This window comes from Oncorhynchus kisutch, linkage group LG14 (genome assembly GCF_002021735.2).
Source record: "Oncorhynchus kisutch isolate 150728-3 linkage group LG14, Okis_V2, whole genome shotgun sequence".
In the NCBI taxonomy this organism is placed as follows: domain Eukaryota; kingdom Metazoa; phylum Chordata; class Actinopteri; order Salmoniformes; family Salmonidae; genus Oncorhynchus; species Oncorhynchus kisutch.
Window position 1 is genome coordinate 60,415,557 of NC_034187.2, and position 12,435 is coordinate 60,427,991.

Genomic DNA, 12,435 nt, shown 5'->3' on the forward strand with positions numbered 1-12,435 from the left:
AACTCACACTGTTATTGGCACTCTGCCTCTCTCTTGCATGCACACACACACTGCCCAGAGAGTAGCCATTGTTGGACAACATCTCTCCCCCTCCCCTCACACACAGAAAACACCACGACAGGTCCAGTCAGACAGTGTAGACAGTGTTACAACCATAACACACACATACCTCCTTGCCTTGACACGTAATCAGGAGTTACGGAGACAACCTCTCATCTGCAACTATAGTCATTGTGAACTAGTGAATGGTAGTGTGTATAAGTGTTCGGAGACTTTCTTTACAGAAGAGAGAGACCCTTCCACTTCTATGTTGGTTACTTTTTGCAGACTTTCCCTTTCTTGTCTTTCTTCTCTCTACTTCTATTCTGCAAATGTATCAGGATAATTTATTGGGAAATGTGATGTCTGTATGTATTTTTGGAGGATTTCTATATGTGTAAACTGACAATGCCTTTCTTAATTGCTCCTGAGGGGATAAATAAAGTTCAACTGAACTGAATCTTCCCTTAGTGTGAGTCTGGAGAACCTGGACCCCGAGGAGATGGAGAAGGTTCTGGGTGTGGCGCTGGATGTCCGGCGAGGGGGGAGGGATCCTCGGAGGAACCCCATTACCCAGGAGGGCTCCCTGTCCTCCCTCACAGAGGAAGAGGCAGGGTCTGACGTGCAGCACTACTCCATATTGGAGGTGAGCCTGTACAATCAGGGTTGTGTGATTGGACGAGCAGGCTGTCACTCATTCTGAATTGAAATGCATGTATTGAGAGAACCATAGGGACTTTTAATGCTATGAAAGTTGTGGGATGAGCAAAATGTAATGTTTTTTGTTGTAATGTTAATGTACAAACCGTTCAAAAGTTTGGGGGTCACTTAGAAAGGTCCTTGTTTTTGAAAGAAAAGCTATTTTTTCCCGTCCATTTAAAATAACATCAAATTAATCAGAAATAGAGTGTAGACCTTGTTAATGTTGTAAATGATTATTGTAGCTGGAAATGGCAGATTTTTAATGGAATATCTACCGAGGCGAACAGAGGAAGTGCAAATCAATCCCAGAACAACAGCAATGGACTTTGTGACGATGCTGGAGGAAACAGGTACAAAAGTATCTATATCCACAGTAAAACGAGTCCTATATCGACATAACCTGAAAGGCCGCTCAGCAAGGAAGAAGCCACTGCTCCAAAACCACCATAAAAAAGCCAGACTACGGTTTGCAACTGCACATGGGGACAAAGATCATACTTTTTGGAGAAATGTCCTCTGGTCTGAGAAACAAATAGAGCCAATAACCATCATTATGTTTGGAGGAAAAAGGGGGAGGCTTGCAAGCCGAAGAACACCATCCCAACCGTGAAGCACGGGGGTGGCAGCATCATGTTGTGGGGGTGCTTTACTGCAGGAGGGACTAGTGCACTTCACAAAATAGATGTCATCATGAGGAGGGGAAATTATGTGGATATATTGAAGCAACATCAAGACATCAGTCAGGAAGTTAAAGCTTGGTCGCAAGTGGGTCTTCTAAATGGACAATGACCCTAAGCATACTACCAAAGTTGTGGCAAAATGGCTTAAGTACAACAAAGTCAAGGTATTGGAGTGGCCATCACAAAGCCCTGACCTCAATCCTATAGAAAATTTGTAGGCAGAACTGAAAAAGCATGTGCGAGCAAGGAGGCCTACAAACCTGACTCCATTTCACCAGCTTTGTCAGGAGGAAATGGGCCAAAATTCACCCAACTTATTGTGGGAAGCTTGTGGAAGGCTACCTGAAGTTTGACCCAAGTGAAACAATTTAAAAGCAATGCTACCAAATACTAATTGAGTGTATGTAAACTTCTGACCCACTGGGAGTGTGATGAAAAAGATAAAAGCTGAAGTAAATCATTCTCTCTACTATTATTCTGACATTTCACATTCTTAAAATAAAGGGGTGATCCTAACTGACCTAAGAGGGAATTTTTAATACGATTAAATGTCAGGAATTGTGAAAACCTGAGTTTAAATGTATTTGGCTAAGGTGTATGTAAACTTCCAACTTTAACTGTATATGTCAAAATAAAGATTTTTTTGCTCCAACTTGTTGTTTGGTCACAGGAGCAGTGCAATGCTCATTTTGTGTAACTGTGTGTAAAACAGGAGCAGTCAAACCAGCTGCAGGGTTGCAGTGCATCGGCCCCGACCCTCAGTGTGGCGCGTCACAGAAACCTTCAAAGCACGGCCCCCCGACCACGCTCCGACTGCTACGGTAATCCTACACTGCACGCCTGGTTTGTGTTCATTATGTACCAAACGAAGAAAACGGGGAGGGCCTACCTGGAACTGTCCAATAAGAAACACAGATTTTTGTTTCCTTTTGCAAAACATTTAATAGTGTTCTGTTGTGTGCCCTAATGAACACAACCTGTGGTCAGACACAAGTTCACAGCGTTAAAGGGGTCACATGGGCTGCCTGCGGTCATATTCTGTATCCCTTCCCCCTAAAGTGTACACTCGTTTCTCCCGTATTTCTTACATCTGTCTGTCCATTCCTTTTTAAATTCAGTCCATGAAGGGGACTGTATACTTTGTGGAGAAGGGTAGAGAATTGGAACGCAGCCAAGGAATGTTACCTGAAGCGCTAAAGTAGCTGATTCCAATGTTTTCTGGGCAGAGTGTATCCTTGTAGTCATCTCTAGATTTGAGTAAGTCTATAAACTCCTGACTCTTCCCAAACGCTGCTCTCACTGCAGAGGGTCTTTCTTCCCTTTATGCGGTCTGTAACGTATCTAGACTGTGTCATTGTGCCTTGTTTTTGTTTACACTAGTTGAATAATTTTGCAAATGTTATGTGGGTATATTTAATTATTATAATTGGGTATTGTAATTTGCACTAAGTGCATGCCTGTTTTTGTTTGCCAATGATTGTCAGTTTGTGCACGTGTGTTTGTCAGGATTGTTACTCGGTGTGTGTGTGTTTTGTTTTTCACTGTTTGTGTGTACTGTGTTTCAGTTTGTGTGCATGCTTCAGTCTTTATTTCTCATTGTTTGGCTCTGTCTTTTGTCTCTCAGTATGTGATTCTTAAGGGTTTGTTTGTCCGTGTGTGTGCCCCTGCCACTCTGTGTGTGTGTATGCCTCCATCTGTGTGTGTATGCACCAGTGTTTGTGTGTGTGTGTGTGTGTGCAGCAGTGCGGAAGCGCTCTTCCTGTGTTTGTTCTGTCGCTAGCCCCAGTCCCAGGTTCACAGTAGAGCCTCCATTTCTACTGCTAACTCTCCCATCTCTCCGCTCTTGCTCTGTACTAGTCTCCTCCACTTCAATTCCTGCTCAGATGACCAACTTGGTTTTACTATAATATCTTCCATCATTCTCTTCCTATCCCTCTCTTCTAACCTTTGTTCTCAAACTCAGTAGCCTATAGGCTATCTGCGCCTCTCACTATCATAACAACTTACTCTTTGTGCTTGGCAAGTTTTTTCTTGGTAAAAGATAGCACTGCAGCCCTTGAATGAGCATCAGGTGATTGGGACATTAACCTACTTTGTGTGTTTAAAAATGTATTTTGTTTATTTTTTTATATTTTTTTTCTGCCTTGTTCTAGGCATAGCTGTTATTGAGAAGTTCAGCCAGAGTCATAAGCTTTGGAGAGTGTTTAGGAAGGTGTGTTGAATGTCTTCTGATCTGTGCATTCCAGAGACTTTACCCTACCGTCAACTTGGAGGATCCACGCAGAGGTGAGTTGCCTTTCTCCCAATTTTCCCTTTTGTGCAAAGGAGGCCGCCATTTTGGATCTATTTCCTTTAGCAAACCGCCGTCTCAATTCTCAGCATGTTTTGTCTCGCGCATTGCAGTCTTCATTCTGGCTCTGTATCCTGTTCTCACGGAAGCCACAGTGCTTTTTATAGTTGTGTCCGATGTTATTAAATTACCATTTACAATCAATCCTTAAAGCAGACTGCAGTGATAATATGCAATCTGGCATTCCTCTCTCTCTCCACTTTTCTCCCTATCTCTCTTCTTTGTCATTTTATCAAATCATTTTTCTTCCTATAATCCTCTCTAAATCGTTCCCGTCTTCTGTCCCTCTCTCCTCTGTAATTCTTCCCTTTGCCAACCTCCGTCCTCTCATCCTCTCACAAACTTTCACGGTTTCTCTCTTTTCTTTGTCAAACTTTCCTGTCCTTTCCCCTCTCCTCTCTTGTAATGTTCTCCTTCTCTCCTCCTGCAGTGTGGATAGTGACCTGGGTCTGCTGCTCTGGGGGAGAGAGGGAAGCTGGACAGAGGTAGAGAGAGACGAGGCCCGGGAGGAGAGGACAGGCAGCCCTTTAGAGCGCACCTTCAGTTTCCTACGCAAGATGGCCGGCAACCGCAAGGTAGGAGAAGTCTACTTTCTGCAGTAGAGTCAATCATATTTTTATTGACATTGATGGATATCAATGAAGGAGAGACCTTTAGAGGAGAAACAGTGTAGAAGATCGGGATTCCATCCCTCGCAGACATGGAATCGTATATGTGCCATTGGTGGCGGCCTTAACTGCCCGACCAACCCACAGCACACATTATCTAAAACCCGTTATACATCTAAGGTCACTTCCTAATAGGGTAATATCATTATGACAACAACACTGTATAGTAGTGCTGATCATATTGAATTGTGTGCCCGTAGACTTGCTACCAAAGTAATGGTAGAGGAGACAGTGAGTCAGAAAAAAATTGACCTTTGAACAAGGTGTGTTGGCTCATGACTTAAATGGAATGGCGACCAATAAACATACTACATGTCAATAAATATGCCTGCATATATTTGTTTGTTGTCATTAGTTGGTGATATCGGAATAATCTTGTCCCATAAGTAGCCATTAGTTGTGATAACTGCATAATTGTGTCTAGTATAGTCAACCTATGGGCTTAGAGACCTAGGAGGTTGTGTACTTATCACACAACAGAGTGCATACTTCATGATTATTGGCTTCTGTTGGTTACAGTGCACTTTGTCCATGGTCTTTAAATATGTAGTATACTGTGAAAGGGACTGGGCATTCTCTTGCAATGACTGACCACTTATATTGAGTAACAATACTAGCGAAACATTACAATGGAAACCATGGATTGGCACTCAAATCATTTCAATTATACTGTTTATTACATATTTAATATGTATGTTGATATTTTTTGTGTGTTTCAGATCCCTGAAATTCCCTGAGATATTAGTTGTACTTGACTATGTGCTATTGGGAGTGTGTATGTACCAATTATGTCCATTAGAGGGCAGAGTAAATCACTTTGTTTTGTTTTGAGCACAGTCGAGCTTAGCAGTCAGCTTTTCTCTCCCTCCCTCACTGTCAACCCTCCTGCTACCAGTTAGAATCTGGTAGAGGACAGCTAGGTGTTGGTAGCATGGGCCAAAAACTGTTTCTGCTCTCTTGCTAACTCCTACAATTATTGTCATGCCAGCCTTGAACAAACAGATCTAGGCTAGGGATTTTTTTGGCACTGGTGCATTAAGCAGCCTGACAATGCTGAGTCAACCATCAGAGCTTGTACAATCCATAAACTGAAGGGACAATGGCATTCAACACTAACAGTCTGACTAATTTAGTGTGACTCAAACTTGCTCTTCCCTGTATCAGACAGTTTGCTTGGACTTTATACATCATGTGCACACCCATACATAGGCACACACACTAATGATCACACACGCACACGTCCAACTCACTTACACCCACACACTCACATGGTCATGGAAGAGTGTTCCAGGAAATTTATGACAGTGTTCCAGCATATACTGACTGGAGGCCATGAGAACATACCATTGGCAACACACTGTAACACATGTCACATGGGAGTCTGGTTGAAAAATCTAACTATGCCTCAACCCCGGAGAATGTTGTATACACTTTATCTACTTTTTAAACAAAGTAGCCTAAGAATACTATCCACGTCAGGGGGGTCTAGATAAATAAGAGTACTATATGAAGCCTAGCCAATGGTGATCCAATGAACAGTTGTGATTTATCTTTTACAGGCTGGTTTCTGTCTGACATGCCTAGTTATCATAACAGTCTGCTTACTCAGAATGCATGGTTACAGGCTACAGCAGGTGAGCCCTGTCTTCAAGGCTGATTCTGTGTAACATTATGATTATATGTAAAAGACCTGGTCAAACCAGTCGACCAAACAGCCTGTGTATGTTTACAGATTCTGACATCTAAAATTTAGGTTAGGAATCAGGGACCTGATCAGCTGAGTACTGAGACATGACTTCAACACAAGCTTGTGATAGAAAAGTAGAGGGACTTTTTAAATGGGGCGGGACTTATTTGGTGTGGTGTGTGTTAGGGCTGTCCACCCCCCCCCCAAAAAAAAAAACTCTGTGTACTGATCTTGTCTGATGCTTAAGCATGCTGTTTGATTAAATAATTAAGACACACAAAAGACTCAAGAGTGAGCCTGAGATCTAGATGGCCTAACCAGAAGAAATAAAACTGTTCCAGACCCCCCTCCTCCCACTGCCGGCCTTTGCAGATTCTGCCCTTATGCTCCTGAAGTTGCTACTAATAGGCTACACCATGGTTCGGCAACCTTTTCCATTTGGAGTGCCAATTTTCTACTGATCTTGCGTGCCAGTTATGATTTCCATGTACACATTTTCGTTGAGCAGTTTTCAGTTTCAATTTAATTTATAATAGTCTTTATGTAAAAATCACTGTTGTGGTTCTAAATTCTATCTAAATAAAAATGATAAAAATCTTACATTTTAATTGCCAACTATGTAAAAATAGCCTACATAAAGCCAACAAATAGAAACATTGCAGCCTGCAGGTAGAACATTTTCTGATTTAAATATAAATGTCCTATAAATCATATTGGCTATGCAAGGCCTGTCTGCAATGAACTTGAAACATTGTATCAACTGTGTCCAGCCTGAAGCTTGTGCTAGCAAACTTGCAACATTGTATAAAATATTCTGAGGCCTCAGTTTCCTGCCCAGTGAGCTCGGGACAGACACAGTTGTAGGCTATTTGTGCAAGGTATAAGAATTCATCAGTTATTTTATGTTTCCACAGGATCAGAGCATAACATTTTTCCCTTTTCATGCCAAGTTGTTATCGGAAGGGAGAGAGCTGGAAATATTTTTCAAATACATCAAACTTTTGTAATTCTCAATGGATTCTAAAAACAGACTTTGTTTACTTAGTTTGAGGAGAAGAAAAATCTACTTTTGAGTAGCTCCACAGTTCATTGGGGGTGGTGAGTTAAGACGATCAGAAATACTATCAGACATCCCCAAATGGGCACATTTTATAGGTCTTAATTTGTGTGCAGGCCAGGTAGCCTAGGCCTACTTCCTATATACGTATTCAGGTGCGCGTCCTTAACATTTGATAGAAGCGCTCCAAACAAAAGACATTGACAAAACTCGTAAATGGAATGAAATAAACCAAAACTTATTTCTCACAAGTGTAGTGTAGGTTGTTAGCTCTGCAAAAAACCTGTCCACTCCGACAATGAGAACGGTAAACGACTGTAATAATATATTGAATGCATTATCAGATAATACATTAACCAAACAAACATTGTAATGTAATGGGGAATTGATAGACACTAACAATCAAAGAGCAAACAAGAAGTTATGAAACAATGAATGTGCATGAAATGGCAGGAGAGAGAGCGCATTCTGGAGAGGGAAGTGCCTTGTGCAACTTCGCCACACTCCCATCCTTCTTGGACCTTGGCATCCTCGCGGCCTCCTCGATGAGTTAGTCCACTGAGACGGGTGTAAATCAGACGGTGTCTCGTGTGCCATGAACAATAAAAATATCATATTTGTGACTGCTAGACTAAAAAGAAATCTTGGTCGACCAAAAAATCAACCAGTCATCTAAATGGAGACAGCCCTTGTGTTTTGACATAGTATTATGAAGGAATGTAAACAGAAGTTCACAATGTGCAAGTGTGAATGTAAGTACATTTAATGTTGCAATGTTTTGCACAGTAATTGAATGTGTGTGTACAGTATTTTCAACTGCTTCAACTCTTTTTCAGGAATTCCTGATGTCTATTGTTATGTGTTTTGAAGAGAACCGTAAAGCCTTAATGTTTTACTCCGGCATCTGTCTGCTCCCTTAGTGGGGAAAGCTACAAACCAGACTTAAACTGAAATGAAACCTGCCTCACAGATTTTCATTAAATACACTGAAACAACAGAGTGTCCTGTAAGCATGCTCCAATTAGCCAGCCTAGATCATTTCAAGTTAAAACTAAGTTGTAGGCTATAAAAAGCAGTTCAAACTAGTTGCGATGACTTCCTTATGACATTTTTTTGTGACATTCTGGCCAGGTTGTATAGGTTATTATCAATAAAAGTCACAATCCGTTTCAAAGGACAGCCTCTGGTCTCTGATTCAGGATGACTTCTACACTAAACTTAGTCACCTCTTACCTCCACTTCAGTTAATCCTCCAAGTGGCAGTTGTGGCAGAAACACCTAACATGGACCTGGAGGTTCCATGAAAGTCAACTAATAAAGGCCTTATAGAACATTCATCAAGTCTTTATAAGCACTACATATATTTTGCTTCAAGACGAATACCCATGGATCAGTCAGTCAAATAAATAATAACTATTTGCCACACTTACCCTAGTTTCCCATTCCCTCAGTTGCAGTACAGTATTTGAGTAAAAGCAATTTTTAAACCGTTTGAAAACCAACATTTGTGTTTCTTATTGGACCTGGTCCAGGTAATCCATCCTCGGTTTGGTGCCCAATAAACACAACCCAGTCTTTCCTGTAGGCCCCTAACACTTCATGATCATACCCACTTTAGTACAGCAGTAGCCATTTAATGAAAAGTATTTGAAAAGCATTGGTAGCTTTATACACAGGGTGTATAGATCTGCTAGCTTTTATAGGGTATGTGTGTGTTTTTGTTTTAAGCACAAGCCAACATCTGGAACATGCTAATGATTACAAGCCATTGATTATGTCAATTGAGTGTCAGCTAATTTTTGTATTTATTTTATTTGACCTTTATTTAACTAGGCAAGTCAGTTAAGAACAAATTCTTAATTTCAATGGCCTAGGAACAGTGGGTTAACTGGCTGTTCAGGGGCAGAACAACAGATTTGTACCGTGTCAGCTCGGGGGTTTGAACTTGCAAACTTCCGGTTACTAGTCCAACGCTCTAACCACTAGGCTACCCTGCCGCCCCGAGGCCGCCCCGAGCCTCGTTTGGAGTCATTGTGATACTTGCCTGACTGGTTTTGGAGAACCGCTTTAATGTGTGTGTGCATTCATGCATGTGTGCTTTGTACAGGTATCTTGTTGTTAAGGCACAATGCAGGGGCCATTTCATGCTGGTCTAATAAGCTAAACACACGCACACAGACATTAACATACAGTATGTAATAAAACTAAGGTCATTACCATCTGCTCCTGTACAACCAATAATATCATCATACTGTTCAGTAGCTGCCGATGTTTGTTTGAGTTGGACATCTGTAGTAGACGTTCCTTTATGAAAGGTGTTCACTGTTTATTTGCTTTGTGTAGAAATGTTGAGAGGTTGACTGTAGGGAGCAGAAATCCCTTGAAGATGTAACACACATCTGTACAACATTTGTTAGGGCTTGAGAGTTTTTTAATCTTCGCTCTTCATGTGTGTCCATGCACAAGTATGTGTGTGTGTGCGTACATAGTGCCCTCAAAGTATTCATACCCCTTGACTTATTCCTCCTCCCAAAATTTGTTACAGCCTGAATTCATTTTTTATTTTCGCACCCATCTACACACAGTACAGTTATCTAATTTACATAAGTATTCACGCCCTTGAGTCAATACATGTTTGGCAGCGATTAAATCAAATTATATTTGTCACTTCCCCCGAATACATGTTTAGACCTTACAGTGAAATGCTTATTTACAAGCCCTTAACCAACAATGCAGTTTAAAGAAAAATACCCAAAGAAAATAAATAAAGTAACAAATAATTAAAGAGGAGCAGTAAAATAACAATAGCGAGGCTATATACAGAGGGTACAGAGTCGATGTGTGGGGGCACCGGTTAGTCAAGGTAATTGAGGTAATATACACATGTGGGTAGAGTTATTAAAGTGACTTATGCATAGATAATAACAGAGTAGCAGCAGTGTAAAAGAGGGGGGTGTCTTTCTGGGTAAATCTCTGAGCTTTGCACACCTGGATTGTACAATTTGTAAAATATTATTAATATTTGTAATTCATTTGTAAAAAAAAAATATCTATAAACATTATTCCATTTTGACATTATGGGGTATTGTGTGTAGGCCAGTGACACAAAAGCTCCATTTATTATATTTTAAATTCAGGCTGTAACACAACAAAATGTGGAAAAAGTCAAAGGGTGTGAATAATTTCTGAAGGCAGTGTGTGTGTGTCCATACATCTGTGTGTTTGACAGAGGAAAAGTATTGTGTATGAATTCACTATAGGTGAGTATGCGATGTGTGGGTATTTGACAATGTGTGTGTCATAGTGAGTCAGTGCACCATCCACTCAAGCAGATGTTTTGTAGGTACAGTCATCCACCCCTCTGCCCCCTCCTCTCTCCTGTAGCCTCCTTCTCCTATCCTCTGTTCTGCCATATTTCTGGATTGCAACAGAGAACAAATGTAAGTATAATTCAAACAAGCTACTCAGAATAACATTGCTCTCTGCTGTTGCTACATTATCACACTATGAAACACATTCAAACAAACACACCTATGTGGTTATTTTGTCCTGGTCTCCCTGTGCTGGACTGAATACAGGGTTTGTGGGTAAAGTCTCCCAGCACCTGGTCATTATCTCACTGGAGCAGGAGCATATCTGTCCATGGAGACACCTACGCGCTGCTGACTCAAAATACACACACATACTTGCATTGGTTTTCACACAGTCACACCGACACGCACGCACACACAGGCACACACAATTCTCCACAAAGCGGTCTGGCTCTGCAGCGGAGCGGTAACCCACAGCAACGCTTTGGTTTCATGCCGACCAAAATTCACCAGAGCTGTGGAGGGAGAGGACTAATAGAGGCAGCACAGTCAAACGTGTCACACTGTCACTCTGTCAGTGTCTGCCACCACCCATTAACATGTCCTTCAAAATCAAGAGGACCCTTTCCCTCCCACGCAGACTCCCTAAGATGAAGCCTTTTTAAAAGACGACAGTATAGAGCCCATGGGTGAGTGGTAATGCTCCCGTCTCTTGACACATATGTGTATAACCCCGAAGACTGGCGTTCAATCCCTACGTCCTTCAAGAGGCTGACATACACTGAGTATACAACATGTTAAGAATATCTGTTCTTTCCGTAACAGACTGACCAGGTGAATCCAGGTGAAAGCTATGATCTCTTATTGATGTCAATTGTTAAATCTATTTCAATCAGTGTAGGTGAAGGGGAGGAGACAAGTTTAAGAATTTTTTTAAGCCTTAAGACAATTGAGACGGATTGTGTATGTCAATCACATTTTTCTTATAAAGCCCTTTTTACATCAGCCGATCTCACAAAGTGCTGTACAGAAACCCAGCCTAAAACCCCAAACAGCAAGCAATGCAGATGTAGAAGCACGGTGGCTAGGAAAAACTCCCTAGAAAGGTCGGAACCTAGGATGAAATTTACAGAACCAGGCTCTGAGGGGTGGCCAGTCCTCTTCTGGCTGTGGGGTTTGGTCGATTATAACAGTACATGGCCAAGATTTTCTAATGTTCATAGATGACCACCAGGGTCAGATAATAATCACAGTGGTTGTAGAGGGTGCAACAGGTCAGCACCTCCAGGAGTAAATGTCTGTTGTCTTTTCATAGCCAACCATTCAGAGTTGGAGACAGCAGATATGGTAGAGAGAGTGGGTCCAAAACAGCAGATTTGAGACAAGGTAGCACATGAACAGGTCAGAGTTCCATAGCCGCAAGCAAAACAGTTGAAACTGGAGCAGCAGCATGACCATGTGGACTCAGGACAACAAGGAGTCATCAGGCCAGGTAGACCTCCGACGATACCCCCGGACAGGGCCAAACGGGCAGGATATATCCCCACCCACTTTGCCAAAGCACAGCCCCCACACCACGAGAGGGATATCTTCAACCACCAACCTACTACCCTGAGACAAGGCCGAGTACAGCCCATGAAGATCTCCCCCACGGCACAAACCCTCCAGTGCCTTTCCGTTCACCTTCACACCCCTGGGCCAGACTACACTCAATCATAGGACCTACTGAAGAGCTGAGTCTTCAATAAAGACTTAAAGGTCAAGGCCGTGTCTGCGTCTCTCACATGGGTAGGCAGACCATTCCATAAAATGGAGCTCTATAGGAGAAAGCGCGGCCTCCAGCTGTTTGCTTAGAAATTATGGGGACAGTATGGAAGCCCTGCATCTTGTGACAGTAGCGTACGTGTAGGTATGTACAGCAGGACCAAATTGGAAAGAAGG

The 12,435-nt window shown here is 42.0% G+C and overlaps 1 protein-coding gene across 5 annotated transcripts in view; it reads left to right on the forward strand.

Annotated features, from left to right (window-relative positions):
• The window catches only part of LOC109903547 (rho guanine nucleotide exchange factor 2), a 63,249-nt gene that overhangs the window by 16,368 nt on the left and 34,446 nt on the right, over window positions 1-12,435 (forward strand). For 3 of the 5 annotated variants that reach the window (XM_020500322.2, XM_031788690.1, XM_031788689.1), the window contains exons 4-7: window positions 511-685; window positions 2,134-2,242; window positions 3,668-3,707; window positions 4,202-4,346. In XM_020500322.2, the coding sequence (XP_020355911.2) occupies window positions 511-685; window positions 2,134-2,242; window positions 3,668-3,707; window positions 4,202-4,346 (469 nt within the window). Of the gene's footprint in view, window positions 1-510; window positions 686-2,133; window positions 2,243-3,219; window positions 3,493-3,667; window positions 3,708-4,201; window positions 4,347-10,567; window positions 10,624-12,435 lie in introns of those variants that run through there. The other 2 variants (XM_031788693.1, XM_031788692.1) reach the window with 2 other exon arrangements.